Source organism: Poecilia mexicana, unplaced genomic scaffold (genome assembly GCF_051168715.1).
Source record: "Poecilia mexicana isolate PSO_F unplaced genomic scaffold, ASM5116871v1 scaffold_5, whole genome shotgun sequence".
Classification (NCBI taxonomy): Eukaryota; Metazoa; Chordata; class Actinopteri; order Cyprinodontiformes; family Poeciliidae; genus Poecilia; species Poecilia mexicana.
Window position 1 is genome coordinate 1235582 of NW_028263374.1, and position 24988 is coordinate 1260569.

Genomic DNA, 24988 nt, shown 5'->3' on the forward strand with positions numbered 1-24988 from the left:
ATATATATATATATATATATATATATATATATATATATATATACATATATATATATATATATATATATATATATATATATATATATATATATATATATATACATATATATATATATATATATATATATATATATATATATATATATATATATATATATATATGTGTGTATATATATATATATATATATATATTTTTTTTTTTTTTTTTTTTTTTTTTTATATATATAATGTGATTGCTGATTACAATTCAGTCTGTCGGTGAATTACAATCAGGCATGACGACCTGGAAAGCATTGAAATTATGCATTTGTCAAACAAAACTTTATCTCTGGAGATAATAAAGATCTTTTTTTTTGTATTTTTAGATTATTTTCCTCAACTCTAGCTGGTATTAGTGCTTGCTTCTTCTGGGCCGACCGGGTGGCTGCACTGGGAGTCTCCCAGGTTCATGGCCGTTGAGGATTCATTTTCTCCCTGAGCTTTCAGCTCTACCTGTTGAAAGAATGATGCAAGCCCGGAGCCAGTGCTTCAGCTGCATCACTTAGACATTGCATGGATGTTGCAATCCTGCTCCCACTCCTCCCCTCCACCTCCTCCAGGGAAAAGATGTTACAGTCATCATAACATTCTGATTTCTCAAAGGCACACATCTTGTTTTTTATCAGTTTTTTTAAAGCTACTGTTTGGCATGAGCTTTGTTTGCATTAATGCTCATGTGATCAGTTTGATTTCAATGTGAAGCTGCTTTTTTCTGCTCTACTTTATAAAGGTTAGTCATTGACTTATTTAACACACTCTGTGTGCTGATTATTATACATATTATTTATTTTATTAAGAATACAGTAAGTGTCTTAATACATGAAGGTGAGGCGACGTGCACTATTTAGTCATATTTGTCCTTTTTCTTTCTAATGCTAAGGTCAGCTAACCTGCCTAGCGGAGCCGCTACTCTGACCCATTCAGACAGGATTAAAAATAACCCGGTGTTGTTTTCCAGGCGTGTGGTGAAGCTTTCCTTCTCTCTTTCCAGTGTCCTGCCCTGGCAACTTCAGTGTCAGTGCCATGTTTGTGCTGCAAAGGGAGTAACACAGATTTGCCTTCTTGTACAGCAGACTTTATTAAATTAATTCCACAAAAGGCTGTTGTTTGACAAGCTTTAAATGTTATTGGGCCATCAAACTGAAAAAGAGATAAAGGTAACAAAGACAGACAGTATAAACACTTTGAAGTTGGAGGAAAATGAAAAGAAGAATGATAAACTAATAATAATAATAATAATAATAATCAGTTGGTGCAGTTGTTAGCACTGCTGCCTTGCAGCTCCTGAGTTTGAATCCTGGCCTGAGTCTGGAGTTCTCCCCCTGCATGGTTGGGTTCTCTCTGAGTCTTCTAGCTTCCTCTCTAGGCTCAAGACATGAATGACTGTTGAGTTAATTGAAAATTTTGAACAAGATGAAAACAGGTTAGCAGCTTTGGTAGTGCACTCATTTTCAGAATATTAACTGTTGCTTGTCCAGCCGTTAATTGAAGCAGTTGTTGTTTTCATTTGGTGTTAATAACTAAATTTGACAAGCTGAAAATCTGAACATCTACATAATCAAAATGGACTTTAAATTGCTGTTATCCCCGCAACCTGAATCCAGATAAGCGAGCGGGCGCTTTTTTTGGTCTCTTTCAGACCAAAAATTTATACAAATCAAAGATATTTTGCAGGTTATCATAACCTTCACACATATTTCACTTTGATCTGTTCTTTCTATGTAAATTCTTCTTTTCTAACTGAGAATGCAAGTAATTACATTTTCCCCTTCAGTCTACATGCATTTCAAAGACAGAAATCTTATTTTAGAGCACAAGATTAATTTATTTCACCAGAACTTTTAAAATACATTCTGGTGAAATAAATCACCAACACACTCTGCACACACCTAGAGTGTGTTGCATTTGGAGGGTTTCTCTAGTGTTTGTGTTGAAAAAAATGTTACAATTACAGAAATTTGAAGGTTCATGAGCAGCCATTATAATTTGGAAATAATAGCGTACAAGTCCCAGGGGCAGGAGCAATTCAAATGTGTCAAGTGTGAGAGATGCAGTAGGTGAATTTATACTCTAAGAGAATATTGTCATTGTTTGTTTTTAATATATCTTTGAAAATGATGAAAACTTGTGTTTTAATTTTGTGTCTATTTTGTGATGTACTTTTCCAATGTACATCAATGTTAAATTGGCTGAGGCGGTTTTTTGAATTTTGTCTTTTGATTGTGTTGATGTCTTAATACATTTCATTATGTATTTTATTTTGTAATATTTTTAAAAGTAGGATTTTCTTATTTGTGGTGTGGAGCCCAGGAAGAACAGTCTCCTCTGTGGCAGTAATAAACAAACCACTCACTGAGTTTAATCCGTCTTTACTGTCATTGTTCCTGGTGTAGAAAAAACACCTAAATAGTGACAGCAGTAACAGTGACCTCCACCTATCAGCACTTACAGTCTGCAACTTTAGGACTGACTGGAAGGCCAGAACCCAGGATGAATGGCTTTGTCACTGCGGGTTGTCAATATGTTTTGCTATAATCACCATGCGGAGGTTCAGAGAAAGACATTGGATTAAAGCAGCTTTGTCGTTTCTTCTCGTTTGTTCCTCCCAAACATTCAGACTGGGTCTCCCTCATGTCCGTCACTAAAAATCAGAAGCTCAGTTTGTCTTCGTCTGCCTTCCTGTGAGCCAGCTGTACTAATGGGTTGCCAGTGTGACCCAGCCGCGTTCTTTCAACCACACAATTACTGTGTTTAGCTGTGTACTAATGCTGCTGACCTCTGCTTTCTGATGGGGGGAGACCTTTAAGGGCCACTCAAGACTCAAGTCCCTTGTGGGTGTTTCTTTCCCTTGTACTAATCTTTCCTTCTTTCTTTCTTTTGTTCTTTCTTTCTCTCCTTTTCCTCCCTCTTTCTTTCTCTCTCTCTCGTGTGTGTACTGTCCCTGTTTCTCCTCCCACCCGAGGCTTTAAGAGTACAGAGCATGTGCATCCTGTCTGGTCCTGTAAAGGAAACAGTGGATCAGAAGATTCTTTAAGCCTGGGGCAAATACAGGAGAACTGCACTCTGCAACACAATATGGAGAGGCAAACAGCTTTTTGAACATGTCTTCTAAAGATGCTGCTGAAGATTCTCACAGAAAAAGATTGGAAGTTCTGATCAGAAAGATCCATCAGTTTGTGACCGGAACCAATTACTGATTACCAATTATGCCTTATTGGTAATCAGATGGCTTTTTAATCAGTGAATGCATCATAGTTAAGTGCTAGAATGTTTCCAAATCAACAGCGTGTTGTGTTGTTGAAGTGCAGAGCAAGGAAGACTCAAAGTGTTAACCTGTTAGTGAGGTGACGAAGTCAGATGGAACACATGGCCTTAGCATGGCTGCTGCTCTGTCAACCTGCTACTGTTTTAAACTCGGGGCAAAAGCTCAGCATATAACAGCATATAACTCTTATTGTTGTTTCTATTTTTTTAAATAATAATGAGACCTTGTTTACCTTCGGTGAGCCTGGTCTCTCTCACACACTGTGTGACGTCGTCTCTACCACTAATATGAATAATTTTATGATTGGTCAGAAAAACTCCTGTATAATTGCAGTGTGGATTCTTTCCTATTGGCTGGTGTGTTTGCAAAACCATTTACTCTCTTACAGCTCTGATTGGCTGTAAGCCCAAGACAGCGATAAGGAAGACAGTTTAGCTTCTGCTGCAGTGCAAAAGCTAACTAGTTCCTTGGCAGGTTTTGGAGAAAATGTTCTCCAAGACCTGCCAATGAACTATAAATCAAACACTTTATAAAAGATTATTCTGTTGCCTCTAAATCAACAGCTATAAATTTCAGTGTATTAAAAAGTTGACTTTGTAATTGTCAAGTTTCTTCAGATTTCTTTAGCTCAAACTTGAAAAGATTTGCTTGAAAACTTTTTGCTCGCTTGTCTTTGTCCTAGTTTTAAACTCAGATTGATTACATTCAAACAATTTAGATCAATTTATCCACTACTAGACATTTACTTCGTTTGTTCTTTTTTCTTCTACTTGCTGACAAAAACAATATGTTTGTTTTTCATGCTGGAAAGAGCTATTGACTGATTTGATATAAATATGCATGGCTCTTTCCGTAGGGCCTGCGGGGCTCATCAGAGGGGACGGCTTTACTGGGAGGAAGAGAAGCAGGACAGTTCATAGAAATGAATCACATTACAGGAAACAGAAACAGGCCTGTGCTGCATGGATGATGTCACTCATGTGACGTGTGTAATCACTGGTTACATTTTTATATTCTAGCTAAGTTGGTTGTATGAATTGTGAGGGCAGAAAGCTGATTCCAATAACTCAGACTGTGATGTTCAAACGGCCATGCTTCCACCACAGATTTCTGTCTGACAGTATGTAGATTTATTTTTTTGTGATTGAACAAATTATTTCATAATTTTGAAGCAGAAGGAAAATGATGGCTTATTTTCCACAAATAAGGTGAGGAAGGGAACAGGTTTTTCAAAGGGTTTGGTTCATTTGACACAATGAAAGTGAATCACATCTGAAAATTGAACAAATATTCCAATCTTACAGTCTACCAGACTGAGGTGTGAAACCACCTGAAATTCTCACAAAGTGCTTTAAATATAGTCTTCAGCTCTGTTAAATAACTACCAATGGATATTAATGTGCCCTGCGATAGACTGGTGACCTGTCCAGGGTGTACCCCGCCTCTCGCCCGGAACGTTAGCTGAAGATAGGCACCAGCAACCCTCCTGACCCACTAAGGGACAAGGGTACAGAAAATGACTGGATGGATGGATGGATGGATGGATGGATGGATGGATGGATGGATGGATGGATGGATGGATGGATGGATGGATGGATGGATGGATGGATGGATGGATGGATGGATGGATGGATGGATGGATGGATGGATGGATGGATACTAATGTACATCAGCAAAACTTTTCTCTTTGGTGGTTTGAGGAAACAGTCTACCAGGGCTTCATGCATGAGCTACTTATTGGGAACATTATTACCTACTATTCATCCTGAGCTGCTTTTACTTTGAGTGGTCCTGTCAGGCTAAAGTACTTAAGACTCCCTTTAAGGATTATTATAATTTATGTTCATGTAAGACCTAAATTGAAAAAGCCATCTCTATAAAAGAAAAGAGGAAAGTTGAGGTTCTCAATCTATGTCAAACCAAAGAATGATGTCTAGATTTTAAAAACACTCAGATTTATTTTCTAGGTAAAGAAAAACTTTTCTAGTTTTTTTTTTTCCTTTTAGTTTTCTTTCAGTTTTCCGGAGGGTTCTTTTGTTTGTTCGTTTTTTTTCTACCAAGGTATTTTGATCAAAGATATAATTATTTTTCACCTATCCTTTTTTTTTAAATACCTAAGAAAACAAATTAGATGAACAATTAGTTGTTCATCTAGAACAGTGAAGCTTGCAGTTTGTCATTTATGGGTAAACTAAGGAAGTGTTATCAAATGTTCATGTGAGATGAGTCTAATTTCCTAGTGTTAGGTTTACACCAACCATTAGTTAAAACGTTTCACTGTGGGACGGGAACGTCCTTAAGAGGTCAGTATGTCGATAAAAGTTATACACACAGTTGAGAATTTGCCTAAAAAAGACATTGGCATTTATTAATGTATGCTTTTTGAGAAGAAATGAAAAACTAAAAGGTATTTTTACAATAATACCAATCAGAAAACATTATTACCTACATCCATTTAATGTAATGTTGTGAAATTCTGAACAGAATGAGTTTTTATTTTTTCTGCTTACTTTATAAGCAAAATACCTTCATAAAATGCTTGTTTGTTTTTTATTTGACCTTTTTGCTGATCAGTGTCCCTCTATATCCGTGTTAAAGACAGGGTTTTTTATATAAAGCTTGAGAAAATTAAATACAGTTTACAAGGATCTGTACAAAAGTTTTTTTTTAAAAATGGCAATGTTTTCTTTCTTATTTTTCAAACCTAGAGGTTTTGCCCTGCTGATGTTGCCTGTTACTGAGATTTTTTGCCTTGGTTATGAGCATGGATGTTGAAACCACATCCGTGGAAAATGGGCTAATGTTAGCGTTCAGCTTGTAAACATCTATTCGTTTAGCTGGCTGAAGCTCACGTGGCTTTATACTGAGTCTCAAAAAATCTCTGACTTGACAAATACGGTGGCAGATTTTAGGACACCCATGTTTTTCTCCTGCTGCTGAGGTTTTCACCCAGTGAACTTTGCTCCATTGCTAGGCTACCGCTAGCATGTTTCCACTCTTTTTTAATCTGACTTGTTGATAATTCAGCTCCCTAAATATTTGTGGCTCAATTTCAGTACAGAAAGTACTTGTAGAAAAAGTTTCAAAACTAGCCCTTTGTTTTGAACATCACTAAAATGACGTTAAGAAACAAAGGCCTTTCAGCTGCTTTCTGTGTAACTCTAAAAGCTGTGATGGGTCAACTAACAAACAAGATTAACCCAGCAAAAATGTTATGCATCAATCTAAATGTATTTCCATCATCTGACTGGTTCGTGTTTTCTCTGTCCTCTTCACATTTAAATTTCCAGAAACATGGATAACATCATCAGTGTCCATCCACAGGTGCTCCAGCTTGATGAAGACGTTCCCATTTCCAGTCTGGCATAAAGACTGTTCTGATTTGAGTTTACTGCCTCCCCATCTTTGTCTCCATGCTCCATCTGTGCATTATCACCAGTCTGTCTGGGTTTGATCTTAGCTGTGCAAAGAGAAGGGCATGTTTGACTTGCACATCTTGTTCTCTTCCTGAATATTCATTTAGGCCTGTCCTTTGAAGTCCTTGTGTGAGCAGAGCAGCTTTATTCATTGTGACTCCTGCAAAGTGATCTTTAACCCAGAGGGGAAGCACAAAGTGGGGCTTGTGGGAGTCTGTGTTTTGTGGAATGTTACCTTTCTTTTCTTTCGATGGATCAAAAGGGGATGTATTAAAGGATGCTGTTGCTTATTTATTCATCTTAAACATCCACTATTCATCCAAAAAGAGGGCACTTGTGTTGCTATGGCGGTGACTGTAAAAACCCAAACAGCTCGATTCCTTTTCAGGGTTTGCTCGGTGATGTCCTGTTTTCCCTCCGCAGTGCTGGATAACCTGAACAGTCAATGCCCCGGATGATTTTCTTGACTCCTGCCTTGCGAGGCGCCTCATTATGCTCTCTATCTCTGCGGCATTCTGTGGCTCACGTGCCGCATGGCTGGAAGAGTTTTATACTCAGAACAAGAGCAGGTGCAGCTGTGGTTCAGATGCACTGGAGAGGAAACAAACACACACAACATGCCTTATCCTGTCTCCAAGTGTCTCGGGTCCCTGCGGCTCTCTGCTGTGGCCGTCAGGATGAACGACAGACACACCCAGAGCCGGAGCTCCAAACCATGATTACTACTACTGCTCTGAGCCAGGAGGAGGATCCTGCTGGGAGAAAAGGCTGATGGCTGTTTCAGGTCATTTCACTGTTATTAATAAGTGAGATACAGCTGCATCTCTAGAAATTACAATATTGTCAAAAACTTTCTTCATTTCAGTTATTATCTTAAAAAACTGAAACCCAGCAAGGCAAGGTGGTGAGGTGTCTTCCCCAAGGACACGACAACTGAAAAGTGGAGCAGGGCTTTGATCCAGCAACCCACCAATTACAGGACGGACTCCTACTGCTGTAGGAGTCAGATATTTATGTTAATTCTGATACTGACAGCTAATAAAAACAAAATCATATGTTGGTTTTCAGGTGATTTTAAAGGGGAACTATTTAGCCAAATTCACTTTTTGCACGTTTTAGTCCTTTCATTTGCATCCAAAGTCCAAGTGCTAAAAAAAAAAACTCCCTAGCAGAGCTCCGCCCAATTCATTATTAGCAGACGAGCATGTTTGGTCTGGTGGTCTTACTGCTGTATACACTGTAAAATAACTGCTGGAAAAACACAGGGATTTTGTTGTTGACTCACCACCCAGAAACAACTTGCTGCATTCTTAATGGTTGTGGAGTAGGCGCCACTTCTGCTTTTCAAGGATGTATGGTTGTACAATCGTGCATCTGTCTGCAGCCACTTAGATGTGTATAAAATGTGTTAACTTTGAGTTGGGGCTGTGGCCAGCAGCAGCTTATTTACATTGTTCATATTCATAAAAATCTCACCACATTAATGCAACTTACCTGATGATGCCTTGTAAGCTTTACATAAAGTAGAGTTATTGCAAAGCATTCAGTTCCAAAAAAACAAAACAAAAAGAAACTTTGGACCTCCCCCCCAAAAAATGGAGCCCTGGGCTACTGCTGTGGTAAACAATTCCTAAAATGTGAGCCAGAATAAGGTAAAAATAAATAGCTTTTTTGATACAAAAATAGGATGTGGAGAGTATGTCTATGTCCTGTACAGTGTGTTTACCTTTAATTCCTGGTTTTCATCTGTTTTGTTGAAGAAATGTGCCAAAATCAGCCCCTGTTTGTAAATAGACAGCTTCAGTAGCCAATACTTTCTGCGAATGATCATCCTTGTGGATGATGATGATAAACTCCAAGCCAGTAGTTTTCACTGTCACTGTTTAGGCTGCAATATGGCTGTAAATGTAACATTTCTACATTAAAATGAGTTTTTCCTGTTTTTTTTTCTAATTCACAGGCAACATAACCACGACTTCTGTTCTTTTGTTTGTTTGTTTTTTTTTTATCAATGGTTGATTATAATCCACAATTAACTATTAATTGCAACATAATCATCAAAATAAACTGAAAAAAGTGGCAGAAAAATCACCCACCATGTTTAGTGACTACATATAATAAATTAGCGAGTGATTAAAAAGCCAAACAATAATCCATAAATCAGCCCAGAAAGCTGCAGAATTGAAGGTTGTAAATGGAAAATATGAACAAGTTGCTCATGAGTCTCAGGACCCGTCTCCTCCCCACATTGGCAACTCTCTGATCTGCCACCTCCAGCTCAGTCGGTGCAGCTGCTGGTAGCCAAGTGGAGGCGAGCCTCATGAAGGGGTGACTAACGCGGCGAATTCCTGTGTTCACATATGGAGCACGCATGATGCCCGTTTCTAGAAATTGTGGGACTCCAGGTTGTAAAACGAGGTTAGATCTAATTTGAGATGCCATGGCAACCCTCTGCTCTGCAATCAATTCTTAATACCAGTTTTGAATTGCCTCTGAACTTTTTCCGCCGAACCGATGTCAACGGTTAAATCATAAACCAGCTGCCAGGGAGAGTGACCGCGATGTGTCTTGTATTTTGAATTGTAACACATTTTTCATCCTCTTTGTCCATCTGCTGTCCATTTGTCTCCATAGAAAAACCAACTCAAACTAAACTGGATTATTGACCAGGTTAATGGAGGCTTTAGTGTAGCTCGTACTCATTAATCATTATCACATAGTAGTTACAGAATATTATCCTTTTATTAAATTCTCTGTCAGTGCATAAGCTGTACTGTACTTGCAGTTATTCTCTTTGTTTTAAAGTGCCTCATTATCTCAAATCAGAAGCGTAATAAACCAGAAAACTGTGTAAACTGAAGTCCTCTGTCTTGATCTGGCTTCTCAAGTATGCAAAGATGTTAATTAAAATAAATAGCTTCACACCTTTGCACAGCATTTATAATGTTGAAACGCCTCTCACATCTGGTAAAGAGGGAGCCTGCAGGCTAAAATACAGCCATGGATCACAAAGGCTTTAAAGTGTTAGTTGTCACTCATATTCCACTATTTTTTATTATTTTATTGCATGAATTCATTTAGCGAGAGAACACAGAAGATGGAATGGGGGTTAAAAAATTTAGCTGGTAAAATAGGTTCTTCTGCCTGAATCTGCACCAAGTATGGATTGTAAACATGACATCTTAAAAGTCATTATTTTTTATGAATCATTAATTGTGCTGAAGTGGTTGTAAAATTGTAATCCACCCAAGCAGCAGACATTTTGCTACTAGTACAAATTGTTGCAGAATAAGAATAAATGGAGAGAGTCAGAGTAAAACCAGGTTTTTTGGAACGTCTCCTGTTTTTAATTTTCAGGTCTTCTATGTGTTTTATTTTTCATTTTTGGTACCAGCAGACTTTCTAAAGCCTTTCCTCCACTCCAGGAATAGTTGAGCAGTTCTCTTTAATGACCTCTGAGATGCTTCCTTTGTATTTAAGTGAACAAATGTTCTATTCTGCGCCCACAGATCTGATCTTCTCCTGGATTTTCAATGAGTATCCGACGTTTGTGAAGCAGGACAACCGGCGCTTCGTCTCACAGGAGACGGGGAATCTGTACATCGCCAAAATGGAGCCTTCGGATGTTGGAAACTACACCTGTGTGGTGACTAACACTGTCACAAAGACCCGTGTCCAGGGCCCGCCCACTCCGCTGGTGCTCCGCAGCGTCGGTAAGCACTGCTGGTTATTAGCGCTGTATGCTGACGGATTAGCAGAAGGACGTGGAGTGGAAGGAATGCTTAAAAGCTTCATGTACATCTGGCTGCATATTTCACTGTTCTGTCAGAAGGTCTGCAAATTAGAGCCTTTGGTGCTTTTTTATACTGTAGACTGAGTCTGTACTGTTGATCATTTCAAAACTAAAAGATAAAAAAATGTTTCATCTATAAACACAGGACTAGGATAAAGTATTGGCCTGCTTACAGATTTCTTCTGGTCTAACTTTTTGTCATACTCGTTTTCATCTGAAAGCCTGGGAATTCTTTCATTTACCAATAAATTTTAGGCGAAAATCTGGTGGCTTTTAGCAGAAAAATAAAAACTGGTTGTCATTGGTAGTCTGGCTATTGCTTTCCTGTGCAATTCTGTCCGATTCTCATCTCATCAGTGTTCCATGTGGAATTTCTCCCGTTGACCTTGATTTCTCCAGTAGAATTTCAGCAGAGCCAATCAGCATACAGAAGGAGACGTCAGAAACAATGACATTGATTTTCTGAGCTGTTTCAGAATTATGGTCTACCAGTAGTTTAGCACTGGCAGTGTGAACGCAGCTTTTCAGTGCAAGTTGGACTCGCTTCCAAATATTGAGGAATTGAAGTCAGAACAGGAAGAATGTGTAAGACATTTTATTGCTGGCAAAGATGTTGTTGGGCTCAGCACTTATCAGTGGGGGAGTAATGTTTATATCGCATGCCAATTCCAGCACGCTTCACAGCATGAAGCTAACGTATTACATTCATCACAGCCAAATGTTAGCAACCAGGTAAAAATTAATCCAATCGATTTTATATATATTAACATACATAGTGGGATAAAATTGATTAAAGGGGGAAGAAGACATGCATCAAAGGTACCGAGATCAGGAGTCGCATTGACCATAACCTCTGCATGTAGGGCGTCTGCTCTACCCACTACGCCACGTGACAACCTCAGATCCAGATGTTTAAAACCTCAACAGAGTCTTCGCCTCTAGGAAGCAATCATTCCTCAGTGGCCGAGGGTCCAGAGCTTCTGTTTGAAGCAAAGCATACAACAAGAGGCTGGTTTTACCAGGCTAATCATTGGAGGAAATCAGCATAGAAATGACACAAAGATGAGTATGTCAGAGACAGTCCAGGGCAATTTGGACTTTGGAAACTGTTGGACTGTAGTTCCCAAAGTTTGGGTCGGGACTCTAATTGGTGTCACAAACCAGTAAGCCTGGGGTCTTAAAAGCCTCATCAGAAATTAACTTACATCCGAAAAATTAAGATGAGACACTATAGATAAAGAAATGTAAAATATATATAAAAAAATAAGCCTTGAAAATAATTCAAAGGAACATGTTGGTCATTATATAGGCTGTTAATACTGTTTGTGTTGTCATTGTATCACTTCTTACCTGACTCTGCAAAAATGTTTGTATGCTCAACCAAGGTCAGAGTCATGACCTTCATACATTTTTATTTTGTGGGTCAGAAGTTGGAAAGTTTGGGATCAACTGATCTAGAAACTGAACCAAGAGGATCAAAGATGTTATTCTGACTGCAACCTGGGTAACATCACAAGCAAAAGGACCAATAACTGTGCTACTGGGGATTTTATTTAAACAACAACAATAATACATTTCAAAATGGACATTGTATTTTACATTGATAGACTTTGCTACCATAGCAAAATTAATAAAAAAACATTTTGTAAGTTTTTCCCAGGAGTATCAATAGGTGTGGAGAGTGGTGTGTTTTCCCATCCTAAAACTCTTCCTTCTGCTACTTTTCTCTTTCGTCACCTTTATTTTCCTCCAGCAGATGGATCAGCAGATAAATGTCAGCCCTCTCCACCAAAATGGGAGCTGTGGGGTTTGGATATGCGGGTGAGAGGGTGGGCACATTAAACAGGTGTTCCTTACAAAAGGTTATGGTATGAGACAATTACGTTCTCCCTCCACCTGTCTGCTTTAACATGGCTGATGGGACTGTGGTTACATTCCGCTGTGAGACAGTTGTGATAAGGATCTGAATTAGCTTTCACAGGGAGCCGTCCTGATAACACACGCTTCACCAAACCCACAAGATGAAATTGGGGCTGTTTCCTCCATCTCTGGAGCTATTTGTGCAACACTGGCCTTCGCATTACAGCGAAGGCCAGGAAGAAGCTATTGAGGAGTAATCTGGTGCACTCAGCTGACAATCAGCAGGGTTTTAGAGAAATAGCCTGGCACACAATTACAAACATAAATATGATTTAGCTGAGCATCACTTAAGGGGAAGAATTCAGTTTTCTATTTCAAATCGCCAACCTTTTTAGACTTTGCTTTGTAGAGTCTAAAATAACATTTTGGAAAAAAAAAAGAAAGAAAAACCACAGTCATGGACTTCATGAAGTAAAGTCTCAGTGATGGACAGTAGTGATGAGAAGTTCAACTCTTTCAGCTCCCAAACGGCTCTTCATCTATTATCATCTGCAGCCCCATATATTAACATAAATTGCAATGTTTCATATGATAAATCCTTTTGCATTCAATATTCCCTATATGAGAAACATTTGACTTCCTTTTATTATGTATTTGTTTTCTTATGAAAACACACATTCTAACTTTTGTATAATATTATAATTAAATGTTTAATTAATAAAAAACAAAACACTGCAACCAAATCTGTGAAACAGATCGATAATATTAATTTATTATTATATTACTCTTCAACCAGATGTTGCTTCTCTTACAGCTGTCAGTTATATTTATGGGTTTTTGTTTATTACCTGAGGGGACGGACTCACCTGACTGTCCTGTCTGTCCCACTCCAGAGAGTGGGATTTTCACATAGTGGTATGATCCCATATCTTCATACCTGATTGGTCACAAGGCTGCCATAGTAATCAAAATAAAGTTCTGCTGTGAGCAGAGAGCTTAAACTGAGAGTAAGAGCTGAGCAGCAAAAGGGGAAAAAAAGTGGTTAGACGGTTCTCTCTCTCTCTGTCTCTCTCTCTCTCTCTCTTCCTCTCTCTCTGTCTCTCTCTTACCTTCTCTCCCTCTTTCTGTATTTCTCCCTCCTCCTCCTGTCTTGTGTTGTGCTGCTTGTTGTGCTGCTGTGTTTACTGCCACTCCCTTATAAAGAAGGACGACTCTCAGTGAGGAGCCGGCTCTAAGAGCCGAAATCTTAGCGACCAACCCATCACTAACAGACAGTACAGTACCTATAGTTCCTATGAGGAACTGATGTAAATGTAAAGGTGTATGAAGGCTACCTGGAGTCTTTTTCTCCTGAAACAGAATATCTTCCTAAACCCTAGAAACACAATGCAGATATGCAGTAAACTGAAATAATGTGAATTTTAAAATTTCATAGCAAACACTTCAAGTAAATGGTTTAAATGTAACCAGCAATCATCTAAAACAGGCACATGTTAGAGCACAAATCAAAAAGCAAAGACCTGGATTTAATGTTCACTTTTTTCAAGTCATCATAAAACATGTAAATCTCTAAAGCAACACTTTATTTTATTCTTTTTTGAAAGCAGAGGTTTTTAGCATGCACAGCAGATACAATGCGATCTGCCAGAGCTGCTTCACTGACAGCGAATGGGATACTTTGAAGAGACTGTGGCAGGACTCAGGAGGATTTTATGGCTGTGTTTTGTGGTCTGTAACTGGCTTACAAACCACTTTTGCATCTGGATGCAAGAGCTTAAATTGTCTGAGAAATCTCAAAGTTGTTTTTTTTCCTGTTGAACATTTGTGTTACATACGTCAACTGCAGTGCTGTGTTTTGGCCCCGTTTTCTCATTATTTTTAGCATTCTGTGACAGCCCTGTGAGCAGAAAGTGTTACTGCTGCTCATATCGCAGAACGTTGGAAGTCTGAAAAAAAGACACTTTGTCTTTAAATTAAAAGACACTGAATGTGGAAACAAGTATTTTCAGCAGTTTGGGTGCTCCAGAAGAAACCAAAACTAGTTTAGTTTTTGTTTTCTGAGTTTCTCTAAGTTGAAAAGGGAAAAGAATCAGTTTTCCACTAACGTGGCGGATCATTTGCATTTCTCTTTCAGGTGTTATGGGCGAATACGAGCCAAAGATTGAAGTTCAGTTTCCAGAAGTTGTTCATGTTGCCAAAGGATCCACTGTAAAGCTGGAATGCTTTGCTCTTGGAAAGTAAGCAAAGTACACACTGAGTGAGCTCAGCATCATTTAAAGGCAGAATGTTAACAAAAGATAGCACTGCTGAGTTGCAGAAACTTTGATTGTATCCCTGTGTGTTTTAAGCTGGGCTACGAAACCAGGTCAACAGAGTGGTCGTTCTGTGTGGTATTAGGGAATTCACTAAAGATATGTTTTTACCACAGTATGTCGAATCAAACTAGTTAAAAAGGCTGTACACCAACAAAACAAAGTGGTAGAATAAAACCTGTAAATGACATATGGTCAGACACATTTAACAGCTGAAAGAAACTTCAATGAATTTATCAAATTCCAGGCAATTTTGGAAATAAATGTGTTAAACTAAAGTAGCTAAAATCCTATTTTTAAAATCATTTTTGCTCATGTAGTTTCTCCTCCCATGTTACAACTGATTTGTAATTACTCATAAAAACATTACTCAAATATGAAAAAACTTTTTATTCTATTCTAACAAATTGGGAAACCAAAACCTTTTCCCTGATAACCACAGCTAAGACGTGCCTTTCACTAGCAGTGACTGCTTCAGGGAAAAAGGCTCGTCTTGCTAGTAAGTTTAACTTTAATACTAGAGCGTAGCTGAATTAGTTAGAGGATTGTGTGAAATGAGGTTGTGTGTGAGATTATGTGAAGATATTGACAGTGATAGTTACATTATTTGTGATAGAAATATTAGCTTGGTGGAAATGAAATACATCACTGGAGTAGTGGAAGCTAACGTGCTAGTCAGACATTCACCGTATGTTTTAGCTAATTTGAATATACTCAAAATGGATATGTGGGACACAAACCATGTCAGCAGATGTTCATATGCTGCCACATGGCTAGCAAAGTCCATTCACAAAACCATAAGGTTCTGATAACACACCACCTGACTCGATACATTTAGCTTCAGTCTAGCCTCGTTTTGATCTTGGTGATGGCTGAACTCTCTGTGTTATACACTCCTTATTGTTCCTTATATGTGCAGTAATACCTTTTATAAATGCTAACTGACACTTCTGCATAGCCAACAGTTCCCTTTGCAGAGGGCAGAAGTCCTCGATAATTGGAAACGGCAACCAATCTGATTGGTCAAATGGTGGGTTCAAACATCTCTTGTTGTTTTGTCTCCAAACTGGACTCTAGGCTGGCATTATAAAGTATGTTTCATGTTAAGGTCATTAGATGGGGAAAGAAAAACATGGAGATGAAGCCTGGCATTTCAGCAGCTTTCTTCTGTGAACAGGAAGCCGACCTTTAGTGTTGGATCTGAATTGCAGACTTTACACAGAAATCTATATTTAGATCAGTGAGGATGTTGAAAAGTCCAAACTGCATAATGCAAGCTCTTTTAGGGAAGTCATGAAATTTGAATAAGTGAGGGACAGAAACTAATCCTGATATTAATTGGGTTAAACATTTTTACAACACAGATTGCACTTTAAATGCTTTTTCATTTCCATTAGAAGTACAAATTGTTCATTAAACATTTTTACTGCTGGTTTTATCTGTTGACCCTAAAACACCTCAACCCTTATTTTACAGCCCTGCTCCCTCCATCAGCTGGAGGAGAGTGGACGGCGTACCCTTCCCCAGGAAAGTGGACATGAGGAAGGCCAGCGGCGTCCTGGAAATCCCGTACTTCCAACAGGAGGACGCCGGCACGTATGAGTGTGTGGCTGAGAACTCCCGGGGCATGAACACGGTGAAAGGAAAGCTCTCTTTCTACGGTAGGTGACCCGCCACACATGAATATTTGACCACAATGGAGGTACGTCTTGTCAGACTGGCTCAGACAGAGAGGGCAGAAAAGAAAACCAGACACGACTCTTCTTACAAAGCAGGCGGCTGGGATCAGCGCCGGATTGTTTGGCACACAAGAGCAAAGAGGCCGGTTTTAACGGCACATCAAAATGATTAAAGCCTGTCAGCCATGATGCCTCTAATATTTTGATCCAGATTAAAGGAGTGATGCGGATGAGGCTGAGCCCTTGGATGTGACCTTGTTGGTGAGCTTCTCATTGGGTTCCACCAGATGGCATCGTGATTGACGTCTAACTTGACTGAAGATCAGAGCTGTTAAATGTACTGTACATAGAGTAGGGCGCATATGTCAGGGACATAATCTGCATAGCGGTAACATCTGGACGAGCAGGAAGAGGATTTGCCGTTGTTGCTGGCGATCCCCCAACTGGAGTCATCGCTACGCAGGTTAGCTTTAGGAGGTCAGCATCGGCACACGTCAGGGACTTTAAAAAGCAAAATTAAACAAGAAACAAGAATCACAATCAGAAAGTGATAAAAAATTTAACCTTGGTTGAGAAATGTGTCTAAACAGAAAGAAAACACTGACGTGAGATCCAACAGAACTGCAGAATGTTTCTTCAACCAACAAGCTCCTGGATCAGTCTCTAAAAATGATCAAACCAGCAGCAGAATAAGAAAAACACACCTGGTTGTTTGTTGTGAGGAAAAATTCAGCAAGAGAATCATAATAATTTATGTTTCTTTACTAAAAAGTAAGGAAGAGTCTAAGGGAAAGTGGAAGCATAGAGGAATGGCCTCTGGCTTGAAAAGAATAATAATACAGCACATATATAAAGTTTTTGTAACTTACACAAGATGATGTATTTTTTTCAATATTTCACACCATTTATGAATCACTAAGATGAATTGTCATTGCCTTGTTCTGTCTGTTGGCACCACCAGGCAAAATTAATGAGCAACTGTCCCCAAAATGAAAGTCCCCCTAATAGAGTACAATACAAATCGATTTGATGGTGTCCATATTTTTGCCACATATTCAAGCAATATAAGCTGAAAGGTAGTTTATATTTTAATTTGTGTTTAGGTACCGTATTTTCCGCACTATAAGGCGCACGGGATTATAAGGCGCACCTTCACTGAATGGCCTATTGTAGGACTTTTTTCATATATTAGGCGCACCGCATTATAAGGCGCATAGAATAGACGCGTCATACTCTATTATTACACATCCACATTTATAAAGAACTGGTCCCCGAGTACTTTATATAGTAGGCTGGCCCAGTTGTTTCACTCACGGTGTTGGTGTTGCGATATTATGCCCAACTGCTTTCTGGGTAACACAGACCAACCGACATGCTGCAGAGAGTCTCTGTCTCTCTTCCCCTGCCCCTCCCCCCCTGGCTTTAAATGTATTATCAAACTTTATTAACAAACCAACGTTCTGACAACTATCCCAGCATGCACCGCGCATTTCTTCTTCTACGGGGGAAAAAGAACCGTAGTGGACCAACTACGTAAGCAGCTTACTGCATGTCTGTGTAAACATGAGGTCTTTCATTTCGATCTGAGTTAATTAGCGTAGCATTTCTGCCGGATTTTCACAAAATATCAGCCACGACAATGGACAGGGGAACCAACAAGTTCATGTCATCTTTTTTGGACGACATCAAGGTGTTTGAGCCACGGGATGCCTCTAACATTGTGCGCGTCACATTTAAAAGCTACCGACAGATGAGGAAAACAGCAGATCCTCACACCCTCAGCATATAGCTGTGGACAAGATCACTGATGCCTATTGTTCTTGCAAGGCTGGGTAAGTCGGCATTCATGGTTTTGATGGTCCACAATGTACATTAGCATGTGTTTAGTACTGTAGCTTGTGTTTGTGAGACGGTCACGCACGTGGTAGCTGCGCTGTGACGTAAAATGGGCATTAGCCAATGAAATGCGGCCCCTGTGGTAAGGTCCGTTGCTAGACCTGTTGTGGCTCAATATTGGTCCATATATAAGGCGCACCGGATTATAAGGCGCACTGTCGGCTTTTGAGGAAATTGAAGGTTTTTAGGTGCGCCTTATAGTACGGAAAATACGGTAATTGTTTTTTGGGGTTTTTTGTGTCAATGTTTCAGAATGACAACTTGACATTAACCAAGAAATCATTACTGTTTAAACTTTACCTTTAATAACATAAAGTTACCTAATTTTTAAAGTGCAATCAGTAATACTTTTATAACAAATTTATATCAGTAATGATTTCTTGGTTAATGTCAAGTTGTCATAACAAAGACATTTTGAATAATGTCAACTTTGTATTAAAAGTGTCATAATTTACTGAATGACGCTTTATGACAACAGTCATAAATATTCATGAAGGCTTATTCATGTTCATGACAGGTGTTTATGACAGTGTCATGACAGTCTTATTCACGCCCCTTCAAATAAAGTGTTTTATATATATATATATATAGATAGATAGATAGATAGATAGATAGATAGATAGATAGATAGATAGATAGATAGATAGATAGATAGATAGCAGTGTTGTGTTCAAGACCACCTAACCCGAGACCAAGACAAGACCAAGACCAGAGTGTATCGAGACCGAGACAAGACCAAGACTTTTAGGGTCCGAGACCAAGTCAAGACCAAGACCAGCGGCCCGCGCTACATAACACAATAAAATGTAAAATATGATCGAAATTGCTTCTCAGAATAATCTGAAAGATCCATATTCCCATAAAAACACCTAGATTTTAAATACTTAATACATTTTACCAATATTAAATATTCCATTTCTGTGTTACAATGTGTGATGGTCTCGTGCCATCCCTAAAAACATAGCACCCTGGGAATTTGCCCATATTGCTCATATAAGAATCCACCACTGTTGCACCATTAAACATAGCAATTGAGGCAATGCCCTGATGGTAAATAACACTCAACTATGAACACTGACCAAGGAGCAACAAGCAAGAAGTAACCAAACAGAAGGCGCTCATCGTGACTGTTTTCACTCTCTATCCCAGTACATGAAGCCAGGTAGTCTGACACCATGGCAGACATTACAGCTGCCACTTTGAACAAAAACAAAGAGCAATGTGCATGCTCTGCGTGCTCTTTCGTTCTTGTGTTTTAGTTATTTGTTAATTTAAATATCAACGTACATAATTAAATGTATGTACATTTAATTACATACATACATAATTAAATGTATGTACATGGCATGGTACACAATGATGCAGTGTACACAGAGCATTACTAGAACAAAGAACGGGTGTTCTGTCAGATCAGCATACGTTGTCAGATAGTCGTACGCTTAGCTCAGACATGCATACGCTGTCATTACCATATGATTTTATTTAATCAGCAACATAGAATGATGACGTAGATCATCATACACTTGGTTATTAACAGTTGTATGGCATCCAGCTGCAGCCAGACCTACTTTAAATACACTTTGAAACCACGACAATGCATGTATATCTATCTAGTTATCATATTATGTCATATTATAAACAATTTAATGACTTATTTTTGTCATAACTTGTTGCATATGCTGAACTGACAACTCCACTGACGGTCGGACTTCTTAAGGCGCATGCGCTGGCATGGTACTCACTGCATGTATGCTAGGAACATAGAATCATGACGTAGATCTGTTATTAACAGTTGTATGGCATCCTGACTTAGCGGTTAAGTGAGTTTTACACGGGCGTGTGTTGTAGCTGACTCCAGCTGCAGCCAGACCTGCTTTAAATACACTTTGCAACCATGACAACACATGTATATCTATATAGTTATAATTGAAAACAATTTAATGACTTATTTTCGTCATAACTTGCTGCATATGGTGAACTGACAACTCCTCTGACGGTCGGACTTCTTAATGCGCAGGCATGGTACTCACTGCACGTATGCTATTCTGACAGTGTATGGTAATCTGATAGAACAACGGCTCTCAGTGAGTGACACTCCAGTCCTATCTAATAAGTAAAGAGCCGTGGAGAAGAATCGACTGTTTCTGAATGTCACATCACTATATTGCAGACTTTTGGACATAGCGTTGTCCTGTATATGCGACAAGTCAGTCAACATCTCCGCACAATAATTCAGGCAGAGTGACTTTTTTTCATCACAAATTCTTATGTGTCTCTGTACAGCTAGCTTTGCTAACATCACGTTAACGGAGCTTACCTTCTTTGAGCTACTTTTCTAAGTGACGAAAATAGTTAGACGTTGTCCCCATCGTCTCTGAAAACGAAGCGCTGCTGAGTTAGCTCTGGCCATCGGATTTCTTACTATTTATGCAGCGCTATTATATTACTGACGATTAGACAAACATTTTCTGCCGCTGAGACAAAACCACTGCGCATGTCCTGGAGCGCCGCGTGCGAGTGAAAGGTGGGGAAGGGAGGGGGAGGAGGGAGGAGGGAGCAGCGCCGTGCGCGAGTGAAAGGTGGGGAGGGGAGCGGGAGGGGGAGAAACGCGTAGTTGCTTGGATTTTAATCGGTGAGTTTTGCATCCACTGAAAACAAAGATGTTAACAAATAAACTGGACAGTATGCTGCACGTTTAGTGATATTTTCACAGTTGCGGTCTCGACTGGTCTTGAAATAAAATGCCGAGTCCTCAGAGCCCGAGACCGAGACAAGACCGAGACCAAATGCGGTCGAGTCCGAGACGAGACCGAGACCATCAGAAAACGGTCTTAAGACCGGACTCGAGACCAAGACCGATCTCGAGTACCACAACACTGATAGATAGATAGATAGATAGATAGATAGATAGATAGATAGATAGATAGATAGATAGATAGATAGATAGATAGATAGATAGATAGATAGATAGATAGATAGATATACAGTACATATATACAGTAAGAAAACAAAGCAGCAGATACTGGTATCAAGTAAAGTAAAAAACTAGCATTTTAGTAGCTGTGAGGAAGCTAATATATGCTAAAAAGTTAGTAGCTACACGAAAGTTATTACCTACTTCCTTTTTTATATCCTTGTGAGTTTACTAAGGATAAAAAAATATCTTCAAAAGGTCTTTGATGGGTAGTTTCGAAAATCCAAAGTACAGCTATGTTAAGCTTTGGTGCTCTTTGTTAATTGGAGTACTTTTCCTTTAGGGAGGAGTCTGAAAATTTACTAATAAAACCCCAATGTTTTTCAAACTGCTGTTAAACAATTTCTATACTAGCTACATCTCAGCTCACTGGGGAGAATTGACGCTCCCCAGTGAGCATCAGTGAAATCTCATGTTGATTTCCCTGATGAGGAACCTGGAGTTGTTGGTTGGAATAAATACCAGTGATTATTTCATGAGAACACGCCCCCAAATAAACTTATTTTACTCTATTTCACATTTTGTTATTCCTGACTGTACAGGCCTGTATGTGACTCCTGAAGTTTATACTAAACAACTATGTCTAATCACAGACAATACATGACTGAACGAGGAAGGCAGTTATCTTTTTAAATAGGGCTAGGATGTTTTTTTTCCTTAATAAATGAACTAATTATTTATAAACACAATTTTGTAGCTACTCTGGTTATTTCTGCCTGAAATCTATAAGTTGCTAAGCTAATCTGAAGACGGAGAGATGTGTCTGATGTTCCACTTTTTAATACATGCACCGAAACATTTCCATAGACCAGACTTTTTACAAGCTAAACTGAAAACGATGTGTACACTGTGTATCTTCACTACATTATAAAAACCATGTAAACCAAAACATTAACTTTTTTTTTCTTTAAAGTAAAATCTGTTTATTCTGTAGCTGTCAGTTGCTGTAGAGTTGTGAAAATGTTTTTACGTTTTTCTGACCGTAAGCTGTTCAAATGTGACAGATAAAATATCTCTTGCAACTCTCTGTGATCATCAGTCAAGAAGAAAGGAATATAACATGCTGTGTCAGCTATCACAAAGTATGTCAATTGGGAAATTCTTCAATTTGTCGTTATGTACCTCAGCCTGGATTCTGCCAGCCTCAGCCTCACTAATCCCTCTGAGCTGACTCTTCTCTCATTTCAGATGTCTTTTGTCAGGCCCTGCCCCTTTCTTCCCTGCAGCCAGGTGATAAAAATCTTACTTTGAGCTGCTTTTGAATTAAGCCTTTGAGACATTTGTTAGTAGTGTATGCCAGCGGGATGATCGATAGTGGTGTATCTTGTACACCAAAGGATGCTGGAGCAGAGAGAGCGGATTAGTTTGTGTAAAACAGGAAGACATAAATATCGTTCACCACTAAGTAAAGGTTGAAGACAAAAAGTGATTAACTTGGTGCTTGTTTGCGTTGACGTAACTCAAATGGCTTCCTGGTTGCATTTGCATTGGTGTATTTGCAGGCTTCCTGTCGCATAATCTCACGGTGATTTCCCTAATGAGGCAAATACCCATCTTTCTTCTGCTTTAGCCTCTTGACGTCTGGCCTGATTGCATGCAGGCTTGGCCTCTTACAGGCTGAGATGGGCTGCCTGCCTTCATTTGGTGAGCATTGACTGAGAGTCGATATGTGCACAGCAGGTGAGGGATGGAGAGAGGCACCCTGACAGTACAGGTTGAAATAGCAATGATGGCAAAGCAGTCCTGAAAGGTGCAGGAAGTGAGGTGGCCCATCTGCCATTCCTCGATGCAGAGGTGTGGTAATATGCGATATGGATGTTATTGAGAATCCTACAAAACATCTAGTTCTCAATCCTTGTCAGAGATTGAATAAAGGAAGCCATAAAAGCTGTCTGTATTTTCTTATCATTGACACACAAAAAAGCTACAGTAAAGGTTGAAGTTGATCTCGTACAACAAAAGCCTCTTTTCTGCAGCAGAATTAATAAAAGAATCCCCTATTTGCCCCTACCTGTAAAAGAAAACAGTTTCACTATTTGGACTGATGGCTAAGGCATAGCCTCCATGCAAGTCAAATGTCAACACTTCAACTAACCTTGTAGAGCCTCCCCATCTGCTAGAGGGTTCTCAGAGACCTGCAGCACAAATACTAACAGCTCCTTGAACCAGAATGAATTTAGATGCTGAATCTGTGCCTGACTCCTTTATATAGTACAGTGAAAAGTGACTAAAGGTAAAGTAAGGTAATTTTATTTATCTAGCACATTTTCAGCAACAAGGCAATTCAAAGTGCTTTATGTGAATTAAAAGGAAATACAAACAAAATAACAAACTAAAGGAAAGAGCAAAAGAATAAAAAAAAAAGATAATCTAATAATATTGGTCCAAAGTATATAAACTAGATACTCCTATTCTGGGTTTGTAGATCAGTATAAGTAAGTATCCTTTGGTCTTATTCCTTTTCTGAATTGGAAGAATAGGAGTCTAAAACGTAGTTGCTAAGGTAGTTTTTCTGGATTCAGTTTGTTCTAATCGCTGTTCTGGGTTACTAAATAAATGTAACTAAGTATTCTCTGGACTTTCTAAGTAAGCTCTAAATTTGAAAAAGTAATGAGTACTCCACAGTTACAAAGTAATATAAACTAAATGTTCCTGTTCTGGAAGAACTTTTTCTGGATTCTAAGTTCATTCTAGTTCCTTTTCTAGGTTGCAATAACAGGAATCTCTGCATAATAATTTACAAGTTAATCTATGAAGCATAATATTGGTCTCTACTGTTTCTAAAAAAATAAGCTAAAGAGTGAATAATAGGTCAGAGACTCTGGATTCCAAGTTTGTTCTAATTACTTTTCTGGGTTAAAAGTGAGTTCTCCATAGTTTCTAATAAGTAATAGAAAATAAACAAGAGGGAAGGACACATTAGGAAAGTTTGCACACTCAACATTCAGACAAAACAAAGACATGGGTGGAGGGATTGACATCAAGAAGTGTATTTCATTTATATTGTCATGTCAACCATGTAGCTCATTGTCCCGCCATGAGTCTGATATGAAGATATCAATGAATATGTCCTTGGGAGCGCTCAGCTCCACAGTCACATGGCTGATAGAAGGAGGGGGTGAGGTGGGAAGGAGTGTTATGTTTACATATCTTCAAGGAGATTGGAAATATGCAGCCCTTCCAAGGCAACATGGGAAAGCCAATTTAGATACAGAATGTCTTAGGTCGGGTAGATTATAAATTTCAATCTCCCATAAAGTCTCACCAATACATCTCAGTTCCCAATAATCTAAATCAGTGTGGTCGTTCCACTGAACTGAAACTAGCAATCAACTAAGATTGATTCCATTTGTTAGTGAGAGTCCTCAGCTGGGCTGCGAGTCTCAGCGAAACTCACATCCATCTTGCATCTCAGTCCACACCAGCAGTCTCAGTGTTCGCTAGTTCAGCCAAGTCCTTCACACATTTGTATGTATAAGCCAGGTATCCACAAGTTCCAAACAGCAGAAATCTTCTTATCCTGAAATTCTGTGCCCAGTCTTCTCATCGAGAAAATTTGATCAATTGCATTGAGAGACCAGTTGACCAGATCCATAATTTGTACATTTGCAGGATATGCAAAGAAAGGCTCCAAAAATAGAGAAAAAGACAGCACAAAGACAGAGCAGGCAGGGCAGGCATGGGCTGGGACATTATAATGAAATCATTATTTTGCCTCAGGTTGTCTCTGTTGGATATTAAAACATTTAAGTGT

At 39.0% G+C, this 24988-nt stretch overlaps 1 protein-coding gene across 1 annotated transcript in view; it reads left to right on the top strand.

Moving 5' to 3' along the window:
- The window catches only part of LOC106919734 (contactin-4-like), a 242313-nt gene that overhangs the window by 136591 nt on the left and 80734 nt on the right, over positions 1–24988 (top strand). Inside the window, exons 6-8 of the mRNA XM_088005312.1 lie at positions 10230–10433; positions 14508–14610; positions 16162–16346. Coding sequence (XP_087861438.1) covers positions 10230–10433; positions 14508–14610; positions 16162–16346 — 492 coding nt within the window. The remainder of the gene's footprint in view (positions 1–10229; positions 10434–14507; positions 14611–16161; positions 16347–24988) is intronic.